Source organism: Thermobia domestica, chromosome 3, assembly GCF_964235325.1.
Source record: "Thermobia domestica chromosome 3, izTheDome1.hap1.1, whole genome shotgun sequence".
In the NCBI taxonomy this organism is placed as follows: Eukaryota; Metazoa; Arthropoda; class Insecta; order Zygentoma; family Lepismatidae; genus Thermobia; species Thermobia domestica.
Genome location: NC_137456.1, coordinates 273,645,611 through 273,661,553, shown reverse-complemented (window position 1 = coordinate 273,661,553; position 15,943 = coordinate 273,645,611). Strand labels below are relative to the sequence as shown.

The window sequence follows — 15,943 nt, the reverse complement described above, 5'->3', positions numbered from 1 at the left end:
AAGAACTTAGCGTTCGTGCCTTCGTCAAGAGATATAGTTACTATCACAATTAATAATAATAATTACAAGAGAAACGCTACAATTAATAATACAATTATTAAAAAATAATATATAATAATACAATATATATAATAATAATATAAAATATATACGTAACAATGAAACATAACAAAGTGTATTTTTAGAGAAAATATAAATTGCACCTTGTTTTATATATTTCTAAAGTCAAATAAATCTTAATATTTGCATTACAAAGAAAGATCACACTGAAGATATTCATCTAAACCATAGTTGAGATGTTTAAGTAAGAGGTGTCTTTTAAACTGCAAGTTTGGCATTCGTTTGACACGATCAGGTAATTTATTATAAAGTTTTATTCCTATGTGGTGTAACGAATTTTGAGGTCTTGTTAGACGGAAAATTTGTATATGAATATGATTTGATTGTTCTTGTGTTGTATTGGTGTAGGTCCGAATTGAGTTGACAGTTTCTTTTATTCATATGTATGAATGATGATGTTTCGAGAATGTATACCGTATACACGGCAATGGTAATATTTTAAGTTTCTGAAACAATGGTCTACTTGGTGTATGAAACGAAACTGATAACATTATTCGTAACATTTTCTTCTGCATTGTAAATACTTTCTTCGCATAACAGGTATTACCTCAGAAAATGAGTCCATACGACAGAATTGACTGGATCAATCCTAAATAAATTGTTTTCAATGTTTCTGTAGTTAGAATCTTACTAACTTTACGTATAAGATATATTTTCGCGCTTAATTTCCTCAACAAATCATTCACGTGATCATCCCATGTTAACTTAGAGTCTAGTGGTTATTGTTTCTGTTCTTTCATTATTTTGTTGTTGTTCTTAAGTGTTCTTTATTATATTTCGTCTTTGGCTGTCTCGGTATTTTTTCTGTTATTATTCTTGAGTTGAGTTTCAGTTTAACGTCCCGTTCAGCAGCAAGGCTATATCAGACGTGGACTTATTGATTAACGTGGAATCCGGACCAAATGAGCTCCCTCCGCGAATCGAACCCGGGTCTCCCGTGTGCTATTATTGTTGTTTCACTTACTTTATAGTTCTTGTTTCTGTGATCTTTTGGTCCTGTCTTTCGGTCTGCATTAAAGCCCTTTTTGTGGTTTGTTTTCGATCTCTCTTTTGTGGTTCCTGGTTGGGATGTTTGACTGTTCTGGTTGCTTTTGTCTTTTCCCATAGGTTCTAGTATCGATTTTTTTTATTCTGTGTCTCTGATTTTTTTAGTTGGATAGATTTCTGTTTATCCCTCTTTTGCTATTTTTTCCTTTTTCTATTTACTTTTCTTGTTTCTCCTTTTCTTTATTCTTTCCCTTTTCGAGTCCCCTCCCGGGGTTTTTGTTTATTTGTGGGCTGGTAAGGTATTTTTGTCTCTAGGAGACAGCATTGTCTTTTCTTTTGCTACAACTCTGTAGTTTGTCTTTGGTTTGTTTCCATGGTGAGTCTCCATACACCTATGATTTTTGGCAGGTTTTTATATGTTTCAAGTCTTTGTTGTGTGCCGATGATTATTTTTCCGATGGGCTTCAGTTCTGTTTTCGTATAAAGGTTTCTTAGGTCCTGCTTCTGTCTGTGTTAGCTCTACGTGGGCGTAGCCGTTCGCATGAACCAGTCCTGTGGCAACCGAGAACCAGTCCCCCTGTGGGTGTATGTTTGCGCCGGAGAAATGTTTGTCACCAAGTCTAATGTAATAATACACATCAGACTATCCAGCAATCTCCTTTCTAGTGATGAGGTTGGTGGCTACAGAATTTCTCCCTCGCATTCTTTTTTGCCCAACATGTCTTGAGGTGTGATGGTTTGGTGCGAGTGTTATTCTTTTTTTGCTTTTCATGTTTGGTTGTAAAACTTTGATGTCTGTGGGATTTATTTTTCTAAGTTGTCTTGTTCTTTAGGAAGGTTTGTTTTGTCTTTTAGTGCTATTTGGTAGAATTTTGTTCGAGTTTCACTGTGAATTTCTCAGGTTCCTTTTCAGGACAATCTGATTTTTTCGTGTGTAGAGGAGTGGAATATCTTTTCTCAGTACTTTTCGTTGGTTGGTGGTTGGAATTTTGTTTCAGAGGTTGCGTATTAAAGATTATTTACATTTCCTGTTTTGTTTTCTAGTTCTGCTTCTTTTTCTTTTTGTCGTTATTTTTGTTGGGTTTGTTGGTGGTTGTTTTACAGTTTCCCCTTGGTTGGTTATGTAAAATTTAACCTTGTTTTAAAGTTTTGGTGGTCCTGAGAAAGACCCTTGTTCTCTTGCTGGTGGTTTTCTTTTGTCTATTCTTGGGAAGTTCTTCAGGAAATCCTGAGGTTCTTCTATGGATTCCCTTCTTGGTTTTCCTTGTGGGGTGTTTTTGTTTCCCTCTTTGCATGGTTTGGTTATTTTTTGTTGTGGTTGGAATATTTCTTTTTGGGAAGTCCTAAGCTACTTGTTTTTCTATGGACTGCCTCTTTCTTGCATCATGTGGGCTGAAGCAGGTTTTGCGTTCTTCTAGAACAATTCCCCCTTTTTTGTAGTGTTGGTTCTTGTTGCCTGTGGTGTTCAATGACTCCTCTGTTTATTTCAACTTTAGTTCTTTTTATTATATTTTGTGTGTTTGCTTTCGAAATTGGTTGGCACTTTGGTGTCTTCAACCAAGTTTATATTTGGTTTTTGAAGCCGTATTAAGGGTTTGCCAAGTTGGATCCCCTATTTATTTGGCTTGGTGGTGTTGCGCAAGATGTCGTAGTACACTAGTTTGCGTAGTGTTTTTAAGGTTCTCTTTCCTTCCCCTGCTCAGCCTGTACCTGGGCCAAAGAGTTCCGGGTTGTTTTCAGTTTTTTGGAGTATTGCTCCTTTACTCTTCTCTTCTTTTCTTGTTTGGCCTTGGTTCACTTCCTCTGTTCTTTGGCCTCTCCTTTGTGTTAAAGGGTATTCTTTGTTTTTGGTTTTCCGGCGTTATACAATCCTTGAGGGTTCGTATTAAAAAGTACGTTTCCACACAAGTCTTTACGAGGTATAGGATGAGATTGGTGGTGGTGATTTTTGTGGTGAGATTGTCGTTTTGTACTGACAAGTACAGTTTTGATTTTTAAATTCTGACTCCTTGGTCTGCGTTGCCACAGTACAATGTATATACAAATGTGCAGGTGGAGCACCGAGTGCGGTTCCGAAGTGTTCACGTAGCGTTATTTTCCTTTGGTCAATGGAGCTTATTTTCTCCATTTTCAGCGTTCATGTGTGATATACAGCAATAAAACCAAACTGAGAGAGAATTTGTTCCCCCTGAGTATCCTTCGTCTTTTTGCCTTGTTTCTTTCATTATTGTTTTTGTTTCAATTTATATAAAGGTTATTATTGTTATTTTTATGGTACTTTTATTCTTCATATTATTTTTGGTTGTGACCACAGTTGCTCTAGTTTCCCACAGGCTGTGCTTCCTTCTCTGTTTCTTTTTGGGTGTTTTTTTTGTTTTCCTTTGTCTTTCTGTTTTTGTCCTCTTCGTTCTGCTTTTCTTTTCCCGTTTTCATTTTCCCTCCTTTCTCTTCCATATAGTATTTATTACTAGTTTCTTTTGGTTTATATCCTTTTTTGTGGTGGTCTTTTGGTTGGTTTCTGTTTTGTCTCAATTTGTGGTTTACAGTTTGGTTTAAGGTCGGGTGTTTTCTCTGTTCTATTTTACTTTTTTCTTTCCATGTTTTTTTTATTTTTTGTTTCCCTCTTCACGTTGACTTTGTTTCCAGGGGTTCTCTTTTTATTTCCGTTTTCTTTTTCTTTTTATCTTCACTTTTCTTTTGCATTTCTTCATATATTCTTTTTTCTGTTCTCTTTCTCTGTTTTCTTGTTTTCTAATCTTGGAGTGTTAGTCTCTCTGTTCTATGTGTGTTTTCTTCCCGTGTTGTTATTGGTTTCTTAGTGTTTTCTTTTTTTATTGGTTGGTCATATGCTGCTTTTGTGAGGTGCTGTTTTAGGTTTTGAGTCTCCTCTATACTATCATTAAGATTCTTTGGGGTATCTTTTGCCACTAGTCTTCTGTTTTGTATTCCATTTTCGCTCTTTCCAAGAATTGTTTGATAATGACTTTTAGTCTTTCCTCTTAGTTTGGGTAGTTCTGTAGTGGGAATATTAGTCTGTCAGTCCCCCGTTTTTAATTTTTCTTATTTTAGCAAGTTTTCTATCTTGGTTCTGACCAGTGCTTTTTTGTAGCCTCTTTGTTATAAAGGTTCTGCCTAGTAATTTTAATCTGGTTTTTAGTCTTTGTTTTCAATGATTCTTGTTAGTCGTAGTCCTTGGCTTGTTGTTTGTGAATTTATCAGTGTCGTGGGGTGTGCTGAGTTTGCTCTCAAGAATTTTTGTTTGGTTGTGGGTTTGTAGGCCTAGTGGATGTCTGTCTGTAGGTGTCGGCATGGTCTTTTCACTATTGTTACATCTAGAAAGTTTATTCGAGTTTGGTCTGTTTCCATGGTGAATTCTAGTCCTCCTTTGTTTCTTTGTAGGTTTCCAATATATGTTTCCAGTTGCTTTTTATTGCCTGGGAAGATTCCCATAATGTCCTTTACAAATCTACATTCGTGTAGAGGTTCTATGGGGCCCGTTTCTGTCTGGGTTAGCTACATGTGAACATAGATTTTCGCATAGGCCACCGACACCGAGGTTTCCGTGGCTGTGCCCTTGCGTTGGAGAAATATTTAGTCACCAAATCTGATGTAGTTGTTATATATCAAAATTATCAGTCCTCTGCTAGAGCGGGGGCTGGTCGCTCCAAGGTTTCTCCTTTGCATTCGTTTTTTCAGCCAGTCATACCTTGAAGTGTAATAGTGTAATACGAGTTCTATGCCTTTTTTGCTTTCTATGCTTGGGTATAGGTTTTTTATGCCTATGGTGTAGTATAGAAGGTTCGTGGGATTAGTTTCCTCGGTTGGTCTGATTCTCTGGAGGAAATCTGTGGTGTCTTTTAGCCATTCTGGTAGTATTGGTAGGAGTTTCATAAGAAAGTGTGTTATGTATTCGTCTAGGCTTTATGGGGGGATGTTGCAGGCTGGTACTATTGGTCTCCCTGATGGGAGATTCCTTGCTGGTCTTGGTTGTTTATGTATTTTGGTGGTAGGTTGAAGCTCGGTAGCTTAGGCCCTTTGTTCATTAGTCTTCCTGCGTGGAAGTGTTTTAGTGCTCCTGTATTTTTCAGTAGGTTCTCAAAAAGGTTATCTTCTTTTCTATCATTTTGATGATTGCTTCTTTGATTGTTTTCTCTGAATGTGGTTTTATCTACCAATTGGAGGAGTGCTCGCTTTTCATAGTCTCTTGTGTTCATTATTGCTAGGCCTCCTGATTTCTCAGTGGGTTTTATATCTTTTTGTGATTTGAGTTGGTATAATGGGTGTGTGTGGCGTAGAGATAGATTTGATTTGTTTCTTTTTTGTAAAGGTTCAATAATTTATTCTTGTAGCAGACCTGTGTATTCCTGAATGCAGTGTATGGTCATGTCTGGTTCTTTGTGCTCTCTTTTTAGCAAGGGGAGTTTTCTGTTCTGGCTCTTTCTTTTCTTATTGATGTCTGGTAGTGTGTGTTTAGTGTCTGCGTTAACTTTTTCAGGTCCTTTCTCAGGGCCATTGTATTTGTTTTATATGTTGGGCAGAAGGATAATCCTTTTTCCAGCATTTCAAGTTGGTCAGGGTTTAAAGTTTTATTTGAGAGGTTGTGTATGAGTGATTCTTTCCTTTTCATGTTTTTGTTTCTGAGTCTGCTCTTTTCTTTCTTCTTATTTGGTCATTACTTTTGTTCAGCTGTTTTGTGGGCTTCACAGGTGTGTTAGGGTTTGGTATGTTTCGTTTGATTTTTTTCTGAGACTTTTGTGGTCCTAAGGACCTTTGGTTTTGGTTGGGGTCTAGCATATTCAGTGTTTCTCTTTCCTGAGCTTTTGGTGCCCCTAACGAGGACCAATGGTTTGTATTCAGGGTTGGCATATTCAACTTAACTCTTTTCTGAGGTTTTGGTGGTCCTAAAAGGGACCTTTTTTTGGCGGTTTTGTATTTTTCTACTTTTGGAAGTTCAAGAACTCAATGAGATTCTCTATTCAGTTTCTAGCTTTGTGAGGTGTTTTGTCTTCTTCTTTGGACCTCTTCTGTTGTTCGTCTGTCTGCTCTTCGCTTTTTTAGGGTTGGATCTTCCTCTTGAGGAAGTTCATAGCTACTTTTTTGCTCTGTGCACTAACTTTTTTTGTTTCTTGTGGCCCAAACCAGGATTTGCGTTCTTCTAGGGCTAACTCCCATTTGTCTTCTTGTTTTGCTCCTAGTTGCTTGTAGTGTTCTATCACTTGTTTGTTTATTTCACTTTCTGCTTTCCTCAATAATAATAATAATAATAATAATAATAATAATAATGAAAAACAAAGGGGAAAGGAAAATGAACGATATACAAGGGAAAACTAAAGCCCCTCTTTGATACTATGTAAATCACACACACACACAGATATATATATATATATATATATATATATATATATATATATATATATATATGTACAAACGCTGGTAAAAAAGAGGAACCGAGCTCTAGTAACAAAGGAAAAGGATGCTTGGTGTAGACGGAGAAACCTGACTTCATGTCCTGCATGCACAGTTGTATATAAAGAATAGTATATTAAATATTCAAATGAAAAATATAAAAGCTCAGGTAGTTATATTGGTTTAAATGCTGTGAAAGTATTTGTTAGAACGTTACAAAAAAAAGGTTTTTCAAATAAAGGGGATTTATGGTAAGAATTTGAAATGAAATGAAATGAAATCTTTGAGTTTTACGTCCCACGGTTATGCCGGTTAGGCTAAAGGAGACGGTGATAATGAGAAATGAATGAAATGGTGGAATGAAGAAAGTGGGAGGAAACGGAACAACCCCGAGAAAACCCACGCACACGGTGTTTGTTCACCACAAAGTTCACTTGGAGGGGGCTGGGATCGAACCCGGGACCCCAAGCACCAGAGGTGAACGCTATACCACTGAGCCACCGCATCATGTATAATCACTGAGCCAGTACATGTATAATCGGCAAAGACATGAATGTGGCATATTTCGTGTCAAAAGTGCAGTAAATAAGGACAATAAAACGAAAATAAATCATGCTTCTCCATTTAGCAACATTTTGTTTTATTCATCCTAATTTTCGTATTTATAATTCTTTTCCTATGAAATTTAGCACAACTATACATTTCCCGATTATACACATAAATGAACTGCGGCAATAAATAGGATGTGAATATCAATATTAATAGGTAATACAATAGGATTATCTACTTCTTTCTACATTCCTGTATATAACTTCACGTTGTTCAGTCGAACGCAAATAGTGATACTGAAATGTAGAACATAGCAACAGTAATATTTGCGTGACGCAGAAATATCTTAACATAAATAAACATAAGAAAGATGGATTTAATGTGTTCCGTAATGATTCGAGTATTAGAGCTTTCCATTGTCATCACATTTTTAGTTTTACATTGTTTACATTGTAAGAAGTGTGTAGTATCCTACAAAGAGATACACTAATACGTACTTTGTTTCTACGAAAGAAGCTGAAGTAGTCTTAAGATGGATACAATTTATTAATAGTAAATTTTCTTAAAAAGTCTATATTTCCCGTTACAAGAAATATATTGGTTATATACGTTTGCAACTACTTAGCATTTTAATTGTCAAATATTTATACCTGGTAGAGTTGATTCAGGTTAAATGCTAGATATAAAACAATAAGAAAGAAAACAATCCTCTACCTATTTTTGTGATCCTTCAAATAAATATATTATCATCGGGCGAAATGTTATGTAAATAATTTAAGCCCACTAGCCTGGTACATTCTTGACAATAACGAAGTCACTGGTAATCACCTGTCATCCAACGTAATTTACACAATAATTTTCTCTCTCCCAAAATTTTACAGTTCACTGGTGTCTGCGCATCCGTGGTCTATGTTAACATCCAGAACAAAATTTATAATATCTGAGCACTCTAGTTCTTCCTGGTTTAACAAAGTTTTGCATCATTGTGGGTGTTGATATGACGATTTAAAATTGCTTTTTGATGGAACATTGCTCCACAAATCACACATTTATGAGGTGTTTTACCTGTATGTATTAAAAAATGTACCTGCAGAGCATGTTTTGTAAAGAACTGTTTACCACATTCGTGGCAGCGATGAGATTTTTTATTTATGTGGGTTAAATTATGTATTTTTATTTGTGACCTTTGAGTGAAACCCTTCCCACACACTTCGCAATAGTGATACTTTTCCTCAGTGTGCGTAAGCAGATGCGTTTCTAAGTGATGTTTCCGAATGAATCCTTTTCCACACTTGTCACAAAAATAAGCCTTTTTCCCTGTATGAGTTAGCATATGTATGTTCAAACTTGATTTTTGAACGAAGCTCTTCCCACAGATTTCGCACTTATGAGACTTAGCACCTGTATGAGAAATCATGTGGAAATTCAAACCTATCTTTTGAATATAACCTTTACCACATATTTCACAACAGAGTGGCTTCTCATCCATATGCATGTACAAGTGACGTTTCAAGGTAGATTTGCGACTGAATCCCTTACCACAATTTTCACAGTGATAAGATTTAAGTTTGGTATGTGTTCTCATGTGATTCAGTAGCCCTAATACTTATTTAAACGTTCTGCTACATTGTTCACATTTATGAGGCTTTTCTTCAGTATGAGTAAAAACGTGTATTTTCAAACCTGATTTAGACGTGTATCCTTTTCCGCAAAGATGGCAATAATGAAGATCTTGCTTCTTCTGCGCTTCTAGGTTCGACTTATGACATAACTCCTTACCACAGTTAAGACAATATTGATATTTGTCCCTGGAATGTGTAAAGTTGCATGTTGTCAAATTTGGGTTAGATCTGAAAGTTTCGCAGCAGTTCTGGCAGTAATATTTCTCATCCATTTGAGTGACAAGGTGATTATCTAAATATAATTTTTTACTAAAGCTTCTGTTACACTTCTTGCATACGTAACGTTTCTGCTCTGTATGTGTAAAGGAATGAGATATCAATTGTGCTCTAGTAGCGAATTTTTTTTCACACTTGTCGCAAGAATAACGCTTTTCGCCGGTATGACTAAGGATGTGTACTCGCAAACTTGAACTCTGAGTAAAACCTTTTCCACACATTTTACACTTATGAGGCCTTTCACCTGTATGAATATTCATATGATTTTCCAAAGCTATTTTGAAATTGAAACATTTGCCACATACATTGCAGCGATAGGACCTTTTATTTAAATGGATACGTAAGTGACTTTGCAAGTTTGAATTGAAAGTGAACTTTTTACTGCAGACACGACAATGAAGGTTCTTCTTACTATGTGTAAACAGGTGAGCTCTTAAGTTTGATTTGTGATTGACCCTTCGGCCATACTCTTTGCAGTTATGAGAGACGACAGCCGTATGTACTGACATGTGACTTCCATCTCTGGATGAATTAGTTATTCTGAAGGAAGAGAAAAAACAATTCATGTTATCTGCTATATCTTACGTGATGCTTTCATCTAGGTTTCATTCATCTCTACACACATTTTTCTATACACAAAAAAACTTCTATAACTGTTAAATATTAGTCTATTGTGATGCGCCGTGTTTTCGAAGTTGTGTGTTAAGCAATCTCACAGTATGTGTAAGCAGACTGTAATTTAAGGCAGTGGAACATTTTCAAGCATATTTCTACATAACGTACACTAGTAGAACAAAAGTAGATAACAGAATCATTTCAGAAAACAAACTGCGGGAATCAAATTTAGTGCTGGTATACAGATACGAAGTTAAACATGTGCATGAAATGAGGGATTTGTGAACTCTGAAAGCCACTGCTTGCTCGATATTACAGGGTAGTAACGTCGAAATCAGGAATTAACACATAACATAAAATCTGAGAATTAACACAATCTAACCGAATAATAATAAAATACAACTTTCTAAATCAACATAAACCACATGTCCAGTACATGTTATACTTTCGTTTGTATATTATAAGGTATATCCATTGAATAACTAACAACAAACACCTTCAAAGTTCTCTGAAATTTAATGAAGGCAATACTGTATGCAAATATATACGTTACAACGCAGAAGTGAACGTTATAATGTCGGACAGAGCCTTGTTACAGCTATACCATTCAAAATGGGGTCATCAGGGCAAATAGCATATTAAAGAGTTAAAGAGGACAAGACTGATTATTTGCGTGAATGATACCAGAATGCTGTGTGAATCATGTGTAAATTGGAAACCACTTACGTTAACTTTTAGCAATCGAAAACCGTCATCATTTTCGGCAAACGTATATGGCTCTTTTCAGGAATAGTATCTAAAGTAGAGATATTTCGTAGTGCTTCGTGACGATTATTCGAAATATCGGTTTGGTATACTTGTACATCAGAAATCTAAGGTGAAAGAGGCATTGCGACAAGTATTAACAAATGCTAAAGATGAAAGTCGTGCCATCAAGGAATTTCTTAGTGATAATGCAGGACAATTTGATAATGCTAAAGTACGTAAAATACTGAAAGAGAACGCCATTTATCAAAGACTCACAGCTCCCTACACACACCAGAGGAGAGTGGTGGTAGCGAACGAGAAATGAGCACCATAGGAAGTGGCAAGAACGTTTCTCTATTCCAATTCAGAAGTACAATTTCCATCTGAAATGTAGACAGAAGTGGTTTCTACTGCAATTTCTATTTTAAACAAAAGAGCAGTGTCATCTCAGAAGGGAGTAAGTCCGTATGAACTTTGGAAGAAGAAGCCTAGAATTAAGCACATGAGATAAATAGGACGCAAGTGCTTTCAGCATATTCCAATACAAAGTAGAAAAATGGTCAAGAAAGCAAAATAAGGACACCTTATTGGATATAATGGAGATAAAGCATATCGTATTTGGATCAAAGATGAAAAGTGAGTAGTAATATCTAGAGATTTTATTTTCAAAGAGAATACAAATGGAAAAACTTCAAGAGAAGTTCAACTTCGAAAAAGACAACCTCAGAATGAAGATACTTCAGAAGAAGGGTCAGAATCTTTTTTTCAGAACCAAGAAATTCAGCTTAAAGATGAGATCGATTCACAGTTACGTCCCACGTCTGGTAATGAAAACGAACTCATTAGTCAAGGAAGAGTACTTAGAGATCGTTAGAAGTTAGGAAAGCAAGCAAAATATGATGATCTTGTGATGTCATTGGAAGAGATTGTAAGTGAAACAGACTATCCCACTTCCTATGATGAAGCTATTCAGAGTAAAAAAGCTATTCGAATTAAAGAAAAGTACTCGAAGTAAAGAGAGTTTTGTATGGAACAAATCGATGGATAATGAGATGGAATCATTACAGGAGAATGAGACATGGGAGTTAAAAAAGAAAGCAAGCAGAAGCAGAAGAAAACAAAAGGAAAGAAAGCAACTCCTTGTAAATGGGTTGATAAAATGAAAACAGAAACAGATTGTAGAAACAAAAAATAGAAAACCAGATTAGTTGCGAAAGGATTTTGTGAAAAGAACGTTGATTATAAACAGACGTTCAGTCCAGTTGCGAAACTTAGAACCATTAGAGCAATTTTAAATGTAGCAGCCAATGAAGTTTTGAACTTATTGCAACTCGATGTGTCACATATGAAACGACCAGAGGGGAATGAAGATGGATCAGAGAAGGTATGTAGGTTAAGAAGAAGTTTATACGGATTCAAGCAAGCACCTCGTTGTTGGAATAAACGTTTTGGTGATTTTTTACTCAATCAAGACTTTAAGAAGAGTGAAGCCGATCCCTGCCTTTTTGCTAGGGAAAGAAAGGAAGACAAGATAATTAGAGGTCTGCGCGGAAGCGGATATCCGTATCAAACTGGGTATTTGCGAATATATATCTCTTTTCTCTGCGGATAGCGGATAAAGTTGCGAATAATGTTTCCTACATTTTTTTTACCCAGAAAAATGCTGTGAATTTTCTAATGGTAGAAAGAGCACCAGAAACATTCATTTTGAATTAAAAGTTTTAAAACTAGTTGAGAAATACTAAAATCAAAATAAAATAGTGTTTGATGCTTGTGTTCAGTGTCAGCAAAAGGACAAAAAATGACACGAGAGAGTTGTCCTTTTATTGCTGTTTTCAATATTTTTAGCAGCCGTTTTGTAGGTGAATGACAACTCTGACCTAAACAGAAAGAAACGAGAGACCACACCGCTACTCCTCAACTACCGCTATTTGCTGTAAAAAAAAAAAAAAAAAAAAAAGAAAGAAAGAAAAATAATTGCCGCCAAAGCCCCTCTGATAAAGCTGAAAATTTCCAGACCATTTGCCTTGAAGAGGAAGATATATCTTTAAATAAAGTTTTTCTAGCCTGAGAGGTCAGGAACCAAAACCCTAATTTAAAACACCGTATCCCCTTCCATAAACTGGAAACTGGTCAGCAGAATTATCTTTGCCTTTTGTGGCAAACTGGAGAGGCGCGTAGGTCACCGAAATAGTAAACAAATCACATCATACGCTCATCTTTCTCTCTCCCTCTCTTAAAAGAAAAGAAAAAATCTTCTTCAGTTTTGTTTGATGTACAGCAGATACTGAATGCACATTTGCGACCCCACAGATTTCTCTCTTCGGAGAGGTGCCACGGACCTCAATGAACATTCCGAGGGATTGGAGTTTTATAACAGCAATTATTTCTCTCTCTTTCTTCTTGTATGTGTATATGTATGTATGTTCTAGGCTTCTAGTAAAGAAAGAACAACCAATGCGTTGTTTCTCCTACCCTAAATGTGTCCAACAATGACTGGGGGCTGCAAAGAAATGCAGTAAATTCTAAACTTCCTCTATTGCCCCCTCCCGAAGTTAACGGTATAGACTTCCTATTTGTATTCGAAGTTATTTTCACTTCTAGTTTCAGTAAAAGCGTGGTCGTGAAACCTTGAGTTGATTTTGAGTTTAACGTCCCGTTCAGCAGCGAGGCTATGAGACGTGGACCTACTGATTAACGTGGAATCCGAACCAAATAAGCTCCCGCCGGGAATTGAACCCGGGTCTCCCACGCCAAACCGCGTACGCTAACCGCTTAGCCACGAAGGAGCTTGGACGTGAAAGCATACATTGTATTGCGTTCTTAGTTTTGTCATTTATTTTTTAAATTTAATGCAATTACTGGTGCTAGTAACAGTTCGGGATATGTGGATGTGTTTGCGGTCCTATTATTAATATTTATTTCCTAATAACGATTATTTCTATTTCGTCTTTTTGTTTAGAACAAATGCCCCGTTTTTTATGAGTAATGATGAAGTTTGAAAACTTAGTGACGTGCTCTAAAATTAGTCGATGAGGGGATATGACCTACGTCGCATTATTTTGGTCCGATATCTACATTTGAAGATCTTGGGTAAGTACATAAATCGTTCATTAATTTCTAATTTGTATCTGCACGGTTTCTATTGCATTTTATTTATCGTATTTAATATTTGATCACGAGGAAATTGGTATAATATATTGTTTCATTTGATTCAGAAAACTACGTATATTATAGAATATGTAAGTTGTATATATTTGCTGCATCATTATCTGCGGATGCGGGTGCGGATAGAGATGCTGCGGATGCGGTAGGGATGCGGATGCGATATTTCGTGTCCGCTCAGACCTCTAAATATAATCATCGTTTTGTATGTTGATGATGGATTAATTGCATTCAATTGCAAGAAAGAGGTTGAAGAATACTTGATCGAACTGAAGAAAGAATTTAAGATAACTGTAGAAGATGTGAAATATTTCTTAGGACTAGAAATAGAGAAATATAGCAATGGTAACATGAAGATACTTCACAAATTGTACACAAGGAAGCTACTACAAAAATTTTATTTTGACTCATGTACAACTGTGTCTACTTCGATTCTGAGAATGAAGAGATCAGATCAGACACGGAAAATCAGACATATCCTTATCTTCAAGCAGGAGGTTGTTTAACCCTAGATTACTAGACTTATTTTTTTGTCTTCTAATACTAGACTGGGTGAAAATTCACCGACATATTTTTTGTTTTTCCTCTGTGTGTGATTTGATTTGAAGCTTACAACTATATTTTAAAGTAGATACACTTATTCTTTTCTTGGACAATATTTCGGTAAATAATATCAAAGGAAACCTGTTCAAAACTTAAATGAACTAAAATCCCACTTTCACCAATAAAATATTAGTCAGGATTTGTTTAATCACTAATAATTATACTTTTATGCTTTACCCAAAATGTTTACAAAATTAAACAAACATTTCCATAAGTTTTCGTTGTGTGTATTTAGTTTCTTTCGGCATATATTAGAATACACTTTTTTGGACAATACAATAAAAGGTGCGTATCAGACAATTGTGAGAGATTTTCTATACATTCAATACTTGACTGGTTGAAAATTCACCCATTTCTTTTTTTAATGTAAAGTGCGTATTAAGGAAAAGTTTATTACTGAAAGTCTACTACTCTTAGAGCACACGATTTTACTCAAATAATGCTCTCGAAACTTTGCTACATTTTCATTCCACAAGTCCTTTAATTGAACTTCGTAACGAACTCTTACTGACAAGCTTTACAGAAAGTGCCACTGTGCTCATTACACACAAAAGAAGCACATTTCGGGCGTTCCACAGCATACTTTCTGTCTACACGAGAAGGCATAAGCGACATCGTCCTTGATGGGCATGTTTCGTACGAAGTGCTGACAGAATCTGAATCTGAATTTCCTTCATCATCATTTATCTTCAGAATACTCTTAATTTTTGATCTCACAGACAACTGCAATGTTGGAGACTGTAGTCTTGTCATCATATGCGTTTGTGCTAATTTCAGTCCAAGATTAAGGTTAAATTCTTGGCGGTTCAATCCTTCTAATACACTTGATGTCATGTTGAATTTGTGAATGATGTTTGCATTAATGGCACTTGCATTAAGAATACCGTAGAAAACTGCCTGGGGCCATCTCCATGTTTTCCTGCTGCACGAGTACTGTTTGCACAGCTTCTCAAAACCATCTACTCCAACTTTTGTTCTATTATAATATTCTATGACCTCAGGCTTGTTACTTTCTTCTGATATGGTGGCTGAATTGTGCATGGAAGAAGCAACCAGCTCAACTTTGTTTTTCTTTGGGCTAAATGACACAAGTTGCAATTGATTATGGGTATCAAAAACGAAAATAGAAGTTTCCTGCTCACAATTCTTCGTGCATAATAACTGGTGGTAATTCTGGTTTGTTTGATCTCACAGTCCCTACCATAGTCAAATTGTGTTCCTTGAGCAACTTTGTCATCAAGGGGAATCTGGTAAACCAATTGTCTGTTATGTTACTATTAGATCCATGAATTGGCTGTGATATTTTCTCCACAAAATATTCAGCCAGTCCTTTGTTAAAATTTGGTGTTTCCTTCCCGATATAAGAAATTCCACTTACGAGGTAAAATGAGTTAGAATCGACCATAAAAACTATCTTAATACCATATTTGTTAGGCTTGCTTGGTATATACATTTTAAATCTGCAATTTTCTCGGAATGCTAGGGGTTGCTCGTCAATGGTCACTTCACTCGATGGTTCTTACAATGAGAAAGAAATCTCTCCCACACCCAGCGAATGTGGGTAAATGGATCTTTAGTTTGTCTTTAAGCTCTATCTGTTTTATCATCAAACCGAAGGCAGTTTGAAATAAATACAAATCTTCCATTAGACATCACACCTGCGAACCAAGCTCTTTCCATAAGACCTTAGTTGGTATGTGGTTGTCTTGTCTAGCTCCTAAAATGAACAGAATACCAATATACGCCTTGAGTTCTTCAACACTGAGTTTACTTACCCAGACTGGGTTTCGAGTACAAGCTGTTCTTTGATGTGACATCTCCAGATTTGTGTAAAGTACAGTTTTACTAAGCAG

General features: G+C 36.0%; 1 protein-coding gene across 3 annotated transcripts in view; it reads right to left on the bottom strand.

The window, feature by feature from the left end:
• Positions 1-7,135: 7,135 nt before the first annotated feature.
• The window catches only part of LOC145681055 (uncharacterized), a 77,355-nt gene continuing 68,547 nt past the window's right edge, over positions 7,136-15,943 (bottom strand). For all 3 annotated transcript variants that reach the window (XM_081752400.1, XM_081752401.1, XM_081752402.1), the window contains exon 4: positions 7,136-9,500. In XM_081752400.1, coding sequence (XP_081608526.1) covers positions 8,669-9,500 — 832 coding nt within the window. In that variant the 3' untranslated portion in view covers positions 7,136-8,668. The remainder of the gene's footprint in view (positions 9,501-15,943) is intronic.